This window comes from Bombyx mori, chromosome 12 (genome assembly GCF_030269925.1).
Source record: "Bombyx mori chromosome 12, ASM3026992v2".
Classification (NCBI taxonomy): Eukaryota; Metazoa; Arthropoda; class Insecta; order Lepidoptera; family Bombycidae; genus Bombyx; species Bombyx mori.
The window spans coordinates 925,190-936,243 of NC_085118.1; the positions used below are offsets into that span (position 1 = coordinate 925,190).

The following is an 11,054-nucleotide window of genomic DNA, read 5'->3' on the forward strand; positions in this document are numbered from 1 at the left end:
CGTCGACTGCTTTCCATTCTGTCCGCAGGATCGGGAATGTAGTTACCGGCGGCCACGATGAGAGGGTTCTCGTCTCGTGCCGCTTTATCGAAGTGGATTATTAACCATGGCCAACTTCAGCTTAATATTAATCCTTATTAAATAGCTGAGCAGGTCCTTTTGGCACGCTTCGGGTGAGTCCTGGAGTGGACATTTCTAAGCTAATGATGACTGATGACAATTTTATTTAAATATTTTATATTGGCCGTCCTGAATACGCACTGCGGTGTTGAGAGGCAGAGATAGCGCGGGTCACGTAGCGCCCCTCCCGCGGCAGCACGTGCCGAATCGACCGAACTCGACAAGAGGCACGCACGTGTGTCGCCTATTGTCTAAAACGATACTAGATAAAGGCAACCTCATTTAAAAGTCACTTTGGAGGTATTTAAATAGTTTTTGCCGATCAATCTCGAATAGTGGTACTTGTCTTACTTGGTCTTACTGGTGGTAGGACCTATTTTGAGTCCGCACGGGTAGGTACCACCACCCTGCCTATTTCTGCCGTGAAGCAGTAATGCATTTCGGTTTGAAGGGCGGGGCAGCCGTTGTAACTACACTGTGACCTTAGAACTTATATCTCAAGGTGGGTGGCGCATTTACGTTGTAGATGTCTATAGGCTCCAGTAACCACATAACATCAGGTGGGCTGTGAGCTCGTCCATCCATCTAAGTAATAAAAAAAACAGTCTTCTTTTCATAGTCACAAATATCTCAGACGACTTGCGGTAGACTAGTAGTAACGCGACTTGTACGCAAGAGTTGCTACCCCCACGTTGGCTTCCTGCACGTTTCAACCTTGGAGTAGCATACTGGTCTGAAGAACGGTAAAAACGTTATTCTGATAACCCTTTATCCAAGAGTCATGACCTATCATAGCGCCTAATTTTAATGATTATATCAAGACGTAAAAGGCTATTTGGTTTAAGCGACATTTTTGCAACTTTACAGGGGAGACTTATTTTAAAGTTTAAAATTTGGAAAAAATATCATAGCAAAAAAACTTCTTCAACTATTTAATTAATAAAAAATATCCGTTTGTTGATATTAATGCTAACTAAAACGGACCTTTAATTACAAAGACAGATGTAAGCGAAATATCGCTTAAAAACCAAATAGCATTTCATTTTCATCCCACTATATCGTGGTGAGTTATAATAAATTAATGAAAACAAAACCACGTTTTAACAATATCATTAACATTTAATTTATTAATCCATCATTTTACTAACACAAGCTTCAATTTTAAAACCAATCCTGCCACCTAGCGTCCAGTAGCAGTATCATTTTTTCCCACCATAAATGAGTCAGTCAGCGCAAAAGTGGCCTAAGCTTACTTATAGCTAGTACGGAGATAATGAGGCTTTAATTTTTTTTACACTGCTTCTTAAGCAAAAACAATACGGGCAAAAATTATATTTACAAAGCCATCTGTAAGCCATGGGTGAAACTAGGGATAGGCCGGTTTTGTATCAATATTTATTGTTTTTATTTATTGCAGATGTGTGGACGAGCTCACAGCCCACCTGGTGCTAAGTGGTTACTGGAGCCCATAGACATCCACAACGTAAATGCGCCACCCACCTTGAGATATAAGTTCTAAGATCTCAGTATAGCTACAACGGCTGCCCCCACCCTTCAAACCGAAACGCATTACAGCTTCACGGCACGCTGTTTTAAATAAATTGCAATACATAAGCACGAATATGAAAAGTTGTGGATCAGACGACTTTTACGCTGACGGCCTTAAATATGAAGATCAATTTTAGGATACCTACGTTTTTTTGTTTAAGTACCTAATAATTGTCAAAACTTTTATTTTGTCGTTGTGAATATTTTTTGACGGCTTAGCTTAACATAAAAATATTCTTAATTTAAATATTCATAACGATACCTATTAATTTAACACAAATGAAATAAAAACGCCTCAATGTAATATTTTCTTCGGAATGTCACCCGCGAGTCTGCAAACAAGCAACACGATCGCCCTTAATCTATAAAAATACACAAATTGCTTCTCGTGTTTTATTTTGCTTCCAATTTATCTGGAACCCTCGTGTATATGCACGTGGTTGAGTTTAAAGCGCTCCCTAAATTGGAAAACCGTGCGGTCATGTTGCGTATTGAGTCTGATAGAGGGCTTGTAAACATTTGGCACGGAATGGTCCAACCAAGGTAATTGTCATACGAGAAGGGAAATCAAGTTTCACACACATTACGCTCTCACTACGAAAACAGGGAGCTTTCAAAGAAAGTAGAATAATAAAATAATCAATAATAAACTGTTTCTGTTTTTTCTTTACTTTGTTTACTTTAATGTCAAGTTTACACAGGAGGAAATTCTTTAGGGGTAGACTGATAGCCTTGAGAGGTTATATCAGCATTAGCCTAGCATGTAAGTGAGCTCTCGGGGCTCAAGCGGGAGGTAATGCTAACACTGGCCCTAGCAAGAGCAGTGCTTCGCAGAATCTACCATCGGATCGGAAACGCGACTCCCCCAGTATAATACCTAACCCATACATCAGCCCGCTGAGTTTCTCGCCTTATCTTCTCAGCGGGTCGCGATTCCGATCCGGAAGTAGATACATTGCCGAAGCAGCTGCCCTTGAGTTAGTAGGTCTCCTTCGGAGGCGCTCGAGTAATTGTTAGCAAATCCCACCCTCCTGGCTGAGCCCGTGCTTGCCCTCTTGTCGTAGTGAAACTGGAAATACCTGGAAAGGTAATCCTAATAAGTTACAACTGAAAAGATAATCCTTCCTTCATAAAAAAAACTGCTTTAAATTGAGTTTATTAGCAGCCCACCAGTCTTGTAATTTGTAGCCCGTTAAATTCCCAAGACGCATACCATGATGAGCATACCTGCTAAGACGTAAAAGTTTTGTGATATTTTTAATTTTAATATTAATTTTCATTTAAGTTGTATACAATTAATATTATTACGCTGATAATTATTTTATGTACCTACATATTTTTCAGATTATTAATTTTCAGCTCACAACACTTTTTTTTTCAATTCTACACACTTCGTTTACAACTGCTACATTTATAGCACACTACCAACTACGCTAGTGCTATTTTGTTGTTGCTTTTTTTATAATTTTTTCCTTACCTATTATCTTGTAGCCCATGAGGATATTTCAGCTACACCCTAACGAGTGGGTGAGATCACGGGCTCGACTTGAGAGCTGCTTACAGTTGGACACTTTTTTCCAAAATTCTAGACAAATTTTCCCAATGTTAAGACAGGTCTCCTTATATCACTACCCTCCATACTAATTAATTTGACTCGTCCATTGAACTGATTATTAGATCACACTAAATATATTTTTTTTACAAAATATATTTGATGTATGAAAATTGAAAAGCAAAATGGTAGTTCAATTAAATAGATTAAATGGGTGAGATAAGTCCATAGGACCTAGATGAGAAGAAATGTAATAACTTCTCAGTAAAGTGCGGAAAATGTACTCAGAGTGTCTTTGTGGCTAGCGGGCATTTTTATTTAGTATTCTCATATTTATGCCCTTTCACGTACTGAACGGTTAATATGCGATGTTTTAACCTTATCAAATACTAAAGTAACAAATAAAATATTTAACATAGCTTGAGGCCACGCGTTCCTCCCAAAGTAAAAGTAAAATGTACGTAGTGCATACATTCTCTTTTGAAATTTACGAATAGAATAAAAAACAAACTTATGGAATAACAACACTCGTCAAGCTTTGTGATGAAGTTTACACAACATCAATTTTTTCTCTGAAAGTCTTAAAACAATGAATATTCACAAGTTGTGGGAATACAAAGAATACGTTAATGTAAATGGTGCTACATTAAACAGCGAAATCATTTCATTATTACAGAATTCTCTAACAGTACTACAGGTCGAAAACCATTTCACCATCGTACAATATTGGGGACAGATTTACGCCACGGATCTAGATTATTACATCGCTGTTGGCCTAACAAATGACGCTCTGACAGGTAAAAAGTATTTCTACACCACTGACTTTCAATTCTGGTCTTTACTTCCTAGGCCGAAAAAGAAATACAAAGAGCTCTCGTTAATTACTACGTTTCCTTTTCGCGGAGACCCGTCACTCAAAATCAAAGTGCTAGATGAAAGTTTCGAAGAAAACCACCCTGACCGGTGTCGCTTCATGAAAGAAGAAAATCGCTTGGCCGCTACAATCAGTAATATTTGTGAAGAAGTTGAAATATGCGCAAGAGGACAACTAATCAAACGGCCAGATGGCTCTATTACGATAAATCCAAATTTCTATGGCCTTACTGCAACGGAAGCAAAAGAACTAAAATCCTATTTACATATGAGACCTGCTCAGCACAGATGGAACACAAATTTACTAACACGCCCAGACTATAATTACAGTATGGATTTTCTTGACTCCATAGATCAAGATATACCTAAAGGGTGCTGGAATTTATCATTAGAAAAAACTGGAAGTGTTGCGTATTTGAAAAGCTTATATTGGCCCGGTATGTCATATTTTCACAAAGTAAAAACGTCTGATGCAGGATTTCTTTACATCGGTAACGGTCGTAAAAATTTGGATGTACCGTTTCTTATTTAACTATGTCTTTTTTATAGCTAAAATAATAAATGTATTGAACTACATCACGCTTAAAATCTTTTAACTAAAAACTGACTACATCACTATGAACAAAAGTTCGGCTTAGTCGATTTAGGAGATTCAGTAGTTTTTTTTTAAGTACAGCTCTAAATTCTGTTAATGTTGGTTGGTGGATTCTAAACTTAAGTTGTTTTTCATTTCGCTACAGATCTTTAAAAAGTACGATTGGCGCGTAATCAACCGGCTTTTTTGCAAAATTAAGATAGATTCTACATTACATTACTGTCGTTTAAAGTCTCTTAAGTAATTATTTCTAAGACATGTCCACGAACGGTGTGAATACAAATGAAGACGTCGATATGGCAGATTGCGATGGGGAAAAAGTTGTAACTATGCTCGATGTTTTACAAGAACAGCAGGATTTTGAAGACGACGCAAATGCTGTTCTTGGAGCCTCCGACGAGAAGAACTGCACCTATTCTACGGTAAGATTATGTGCGGTAATTCAAATGTAAGACGGCCAAAAATCCATTAAACATGGCTGGCGGTTACAAAGATCGTATAAAGTAGCTTGTAATGGTATTATGAAACGTTTAAATACAAAACAAAACTCTCAATTAATCATTGATAATAAATACTACTAAAAAAAATCTACCGAACGTACAAAACGGAGAAATTATCTAACAAAAACGCAGTTGATTTAAAATTTTGTAAATGTTACGGAAAAAATGTGTTCCCTTAAAAATTAAAGTGAATTTACTATAAGTTATGCATTTCATAAGGAAGATTAATAAAATTTTTCACCAATAATTACAGGGCTACATAAAACGTCAAGCCATTTACGCCTGCATTACATGCTGCCCTGAAGCCAAAGACGATCAAAACCAGAGAGCTGGAGTCTGCCTGGCATGCAGCATCGCTTGCCATGAAAACCATGATCTGGTCGAGTTATATACAAAAAGGAACTTCCGTTGTGATTGTGGTAACCCAAAATTTAAATCCCACCCGTGTCAATTCACACCAAATAAGACTGACTTCAATGAAGATAATATTTATAATCAAAACTTTAGTGGACTTTACTGTATTTGCCATAGACCTTATCCTGATCCAGATGCAACATTTGAAGATGAAATGATCCAATGTGTCATATGTGAAGATTGGTTGCATTCTACACATCTTGAAGCTATTGTACCGAGCAGCGAACTATATTCAGAAATGATCTGTAAGGCTTGTATGGAAAAGAATGAGTTTCTACATGACTACAGTGAACTAGCTGTGAATGTAGAAAATGGAGAAGTTGATATCCTCTCTGTTGATGCTGGAAATGTTGTTATATCTTCTATTTCTTGTAATGGGGATATAAAAGAATTTTTTGAAAATACTCAAGTAGCGTCTGATAAAATAATTCATGTTACTGAATCTGCCCCAGGAGATAAAACCCAAACTGCAAAAGAAATTGATATTTCTAATGACTTTATTCCAGAAAAAAAATATATAGAAACTTTCAATGGACAAGTAGATGATGTAAAAAATGTGAATGAAAATATAATAAAAACAAATGATAAAGAAATGAACCACAATGATGATTTAAATATATCTTCAAAAGAAATTGAAGAGAGTACTAATAAAATAAATTCATTTAATACTGAAGACATAAATCAGGATACTGATAATGATAATAATACATGCAAGGATACTATAGTTTCTCAAAGCTACACTCTGGAAAAAGAGACTGAGATAGAATGCAAAAAAATTACAAATAATGAAGATACTACAGCTAAGGAACCTTTGGAGATAGAATCTAGAGATATAACACATAGTCATGAAGACATTCTTCAAACAGCTACTGAAGATCTTTCAGAGACAGAATCTAGAGATATAGCAAATGGTAATGAAGTTAATGTTGGAATTACGGAAATAGAGACAGAAAATATAGAAAATACAGATGAAGATACTCTTGAAACAGCCACTAAAGAACTTTCAGAACTCACAAAAGATATTGATAATGAAGTAAAACCAGAAACAATACCAATATCAACAAAAGAGTCAGAAGTACTAGATCAATTTGAAAATATGGCTGAAATCACTGACAGTACTGGTGAAACATTGAAACTAATTGATACAAATAATGAAAATAGTCAGAACATAACCACGGAGATTTCAGATCAAAACATAAATATGTTGCAAAATAATGATAGTGCTGCTGAAGAAATGAAAATCTTTGATTCTGATACTGAAACTGGTCTCAACAAAATTACGGAGATGCCTGTTCAAAAAGAAGACACATCAGAAATTAAATGTACTTCTAATCAGGAATTAGAACAATTTTACTCAAATAGTGATGCTCATGTAAAAGAAAATACAGAGATTCTGAATATAACTGAAAATAAAATAATTGAAAATGGTCAAAGTACTTCTAATGGTGGTGACAATATTGAAGACAATTCCCAGAGAGAAATAAGTGCACAAAGTAAAAGAAAATTTATTGAATGTACTGAAGAATTGCCCGTTAAAAAGCAAAAGAGTGAACTGATACATTGCAAAAGACCTAAAGGAATGAAAAAACGTCATAAAGGGGCTACATTTTGGGCTCCTAATTTCAGACAGAAACTATGTATGTGTAATGAATGTGTAACAATGTATAAAGATTTGAATGTCTTGTTCCTTATTGACCCAGAAGACACTGTGATAGCTTACGAAACATTGGGTCAAGAGAAAAACAATGGTGGGCCATCATCACAGTATGAAAAGGGTCTGCAGGCCCTATCATCCTTGGACAGGATCCAACAAATAAATGCTATGACTGAATACAACAAGCTCCGAGATAAATTGCTGGATTTCTTTAAGAGTTTTAAAGACAAAAAGGAAGTGGTAAAAGAAGAAGATATTAAAGCATTCTTTGCAGGGATGAAGCCTCGAAGAGAGCCAGATGGCGTATACTTCTGCAGATAACTGCTAAAAATGTTTTACTTTATATTATCTATGTATTACTTGACATTTTTAGTCCTATCCTTATTTTATTCATTATTTTAGTTACATAAATAGAAAGCTAATTTTGTGATATTTAGTGGTTTTTTCTTTAACCTTCATTAAATTATCCCATTGTGTTATTTTGAAAGTATAGTAATATTTTGTTTATTGCTTTTAATGCAATATAAATTTTGTAGCGGTTATGGGCTAAAGAATAAGACACTACAGTGATGTGACTACCAGGTACCAGTTTTTTAGTACGATCTGTTATTGACCTTAAATGACTGTGATTCCCTTGCCTACTCGTTTAATTTTCAAGAAATTGAATGCTTAGCATGCTTGTTACGAATTTGACCATGCTTTAAAGCATTAGTTGTTTTATACTTTATAAAATAATAACCAAACATTAAAATATTTTCATTAAATTTAAAAACAATATGTAGGCACTTCCTAAAGTAACATTAAAAACTAAAATGAAAGACAATGTATAAAGTATAATTTATGGTAAGAAAATGTTTGATCACGCATACAATATATCATAGTGGCCAGGCCGGTAAAGTAGATGGACAAGCGGAGTAGAACCCTCTGGAAAATCATGTGCTATCACCTGCAATAAAAAATTTTGACATTTACTAATTACCACATTAGCAAGTAGAAAAAATATGCTCTTCAATTACTTTTTTTAACACGGTTCTATTTACAAAACATAATAGAGATTAGGATATTTTTAGTTTTCTGTGAAACTGGTTATTCTTTTGGTTGAACCAGAATTGAAATGAAATGAATGAACAATTTTGAAGTAGGTACTTTACTACTGCTTTACAGATTTAAATATTTTTGCTTTCAATTTAAAATGACATTACAATTTGTAATTAAACAATTAAATTTTTTTGGTAACTAGCATCTAAGTTTTATTGCTCACCTGGCTACCTTCACCCCGATCCATGTACTTCACTCGGACGCACACCTTGAGTGCATTACTCAATGCTATGATATGGATATGGTCAGACTCTTTGTACATCGGTTCCACTTCCTGCAATAACAAATTAAAAGATCTAACAAAAATATTTTTGAATCACGGTTCTCTTTCCAACTGAATGAACCTAGGCACCTGCATGGTAAATGTATACGATACTACAAAAATAATTTTTTTAGTTGCCCTTTTAGGAAGACGAGCATACGGCCCACCTGATGGTGAGTGGTTACCGTCGCCCATAGACTTCAGCAATGCCGGGGGCAGAGTCAAGCTGCTGCCTACCGTTAAGCACTCTCCACAATTCTCATTTGAAGAGGGAAATGTCATAGTGCTCGGGAAACATTGTGGAGGAGAGCTCAATCCAAAGCCGAATGGTATAGAGCGCTCCCTATGGGAACATACGGTCACCTTTTTTTACATAAACAAATTCACAACATGTGGTTTGAACCATAATTTAAGTAGAATCTGTTGTTTATACGCATGGGACCAATTTCAAGACGAACTATGTCAGTGACCATGAGCAATAACAACAATTTCAAGTCTAGTGCACTATACTATTGATATAAAAATATTTTGGGAAAAAATACAATAACCTTGTTGTCTCTCACAAAACAAATATCCACAATCGTGTTTATTACATTTTATTATTATTCTACCCTCAAACACTAAGCCTGACTACTATGTAGCAGAATCACAACAGTAAGTCAGAAACTTTATTTTAAATTATGTTCCTTTTTGAGGAGTTAACTTGCACATATGTTAGAAATACAAATAATATCAAAATACCACATGGTACAAAAAGTTAAGTGGTTACTGAAAACAACCTAAATGCTGCAGCACAATCCTTTTATTGTAAATAAATAAATTGTAAAACATTTATGTCATTGTTACCTGTCTACAAAACTCAGTAACAGTGCGTGGTCCTTCAATAAAATTCTGATAAAATTCTTGGTCTGTCTGCAGCTGGCCAGATGTAATAAGACGAAGGTACACCACTATGTAATCAGAATATCCCTGCTTGTTGAACTTATCATGAAGCTCCATACGAACTGTTTCTATCAAATCCGGAGTAGAACCAGCATGTTCCCCTACTCTTTGGATTACTTCCATAAACTGCAAATTATAATTTTAATTAGATTTGTTGTTTTAGTTTACATTGACAAAGTTGAATGTCTTTTTTTAAATTATATTTTAAATAAAGAAGTCTGCAAATTAGTCTAAAGAAGTCTGCAAACTATTAGCTACTTGATATTAGGAAAAAGTCCAGATGACATGAAGACAGTGTGAAGACTTCAAGCGTGTAGATCAAGTCTCAACTCTATAGTATCAAGGTATCTAATTATATGGTCCAAGTATTACTTAGAAACACTGTCTTCATCAAACACTTAAAATTGATTTATCCTAATAGCTTTTATATTCGGAAATATTTTTGGGCTTTCCTGGTGTTTAGATAATAAGCTTTGTTATATTATGCATTGTCTACACAAGCCATTAAGATCTTGCCTATTCCAGTTTAAGGCAGTCACCCAGGCTTTATAAACATTTGTGGTTTTTTAAAACTGCTTAAACCAGCCACGCTTTATTGCCCCCAATAATTTTCAATCAAATAATTATGCTAACCTCCCTTTCTATTAAATGTTATAATATTCATGTCTGACTTATCTTCGATGATCTGACTATTCAAATCAATACTCTGGTGAGTTTTATGATGATTAACAGCGAAATTTTTATTTTCTGAGAAAAAACCATAATCTCCGGTCAAGGCCTCGCGCGCAACCCGTAAACTTGAAACGTCCTTGTCAACAAAACAAAAAGAATGTTGCAACTTACAGTTTCGTAAAAATCTTCAACGGTGAACTGCGAAAACCCTAAGGCGACGAGAATATCTTTAGAATTTTTTGCTATTTCGTAAAACTTATCATATTCCTGCTTATCAGTCAGTAAGCGTTCCAAATATGCGTATGAGAACGCGCGAAAGAAACAATTGCCATCGGGACGCGTTCGTCTAATGCTTTTGTATTTCGAAGACAAATCTTTCACTTTGAGCAAATAAATCGGATCCTCGTTATATTCTTTCTCTAAAGTCTGCAATTCTTCAATTTCACCAACCAACGGTATTGTTTCCGATATCTAAAAACAAACAAACAGTAACGTCAAATTTCAAAGTATGTTTTCAGTGTGAAGTATGGTTTTAGGTAGTTTTCTGGTTATATATTATATATATTACCTCTTTTTCTATTTCACGTTGCTGTTTCATTATCAATTCATCTTGATTAATTGAATTTTCAACCGTATTACCGGTAATACCGCTACTGCTTGATGCATCATCCGCCATTTTCAAATAACAACTGACATATGTTTTGACAGAAAATTGCAACAAAACAAATGACTAAAATGACATTCGTTTACCGTTCAGAAAAGTTGATTGACAATGTCGTCGGCAAATTAATACAAAAAGTATCTACTGTTAAATTCCTTGAAAT

At 35.1% G+C, this 11,054-nt stretch overlaps 3 protein-coding genes across 3 annotated transcripts; 2 read left to right on the forward strand and 1 right to left on the reverse strand.

Moving 5' to 3' along the window:
• Positions 1 to 3,739: 3,739 nt before the first annotated feature.
• Positions 3,740 to 4,669, forward strand: LOC101741165 (radial spoke head protein 9 homolog). Its single transcript, XM_004929339.3, has one exon. It carries the CDS (start codon positions 3,810 to 3,812, stop codon positions 4,623 to 4,625), a length of 816 nt encoding a protein of 271 aa, XP_004929396.1. The 5' UTR covers positions 3,740 to 3,809; the 3' UTR covers positions 4,626 to 4,669.
• LOC101740933 (uncharacterized) lies at positions 4,642 to 7,688 on the forward strand. The gene is made up of 2 exons (XM_004929337.3): positions 4,642 to 5,110; positions 5,442 to 7,688. The coding sequence occupies exons 1-2, from the start codon at positions 4,946 to 4,948 to the stop codon at positions 7,575 to 7,577; spliced, it is 2,301 nt and encodes a 766-aa protein (XP_004929394.2). The 5' UTR covers positions 4,642 to 4,945; the 3' UTR covers positions 7,578 to 7,688.
• A 393-nt stretch (positions 7,689 to 8,081) lies between these two features.
• Positions 8,082 to 10,999, reverse strand: LOC101741309 (ubiquitin thioesterase otubain-like). Its single transcript, XM_004929340.5, has 5 exons — positions 10,799 to 10,999; positions 10,402 to 10,701; positions 9,463 to 9,684; positions 8,518 to 8,628; positions 8,082 to 8,202 (listed from the first exon to the last, which is right to left on the reverse strand). The coding sequence occupies exons 1-5, from the start codon at positions 10,904 to 10,906 to the stop codon at positions 8,116 to 8,118; spliced, it is 828 nt and encodes a 275-aa protein (XP_004929397.2). The 5' UTR covers positions 10,907 to 10,999; the 3' UTR covers positions 8,082 to 8,115.
• Positions 11,000 to 11,054: the final 55 nt, after the last annotated feature.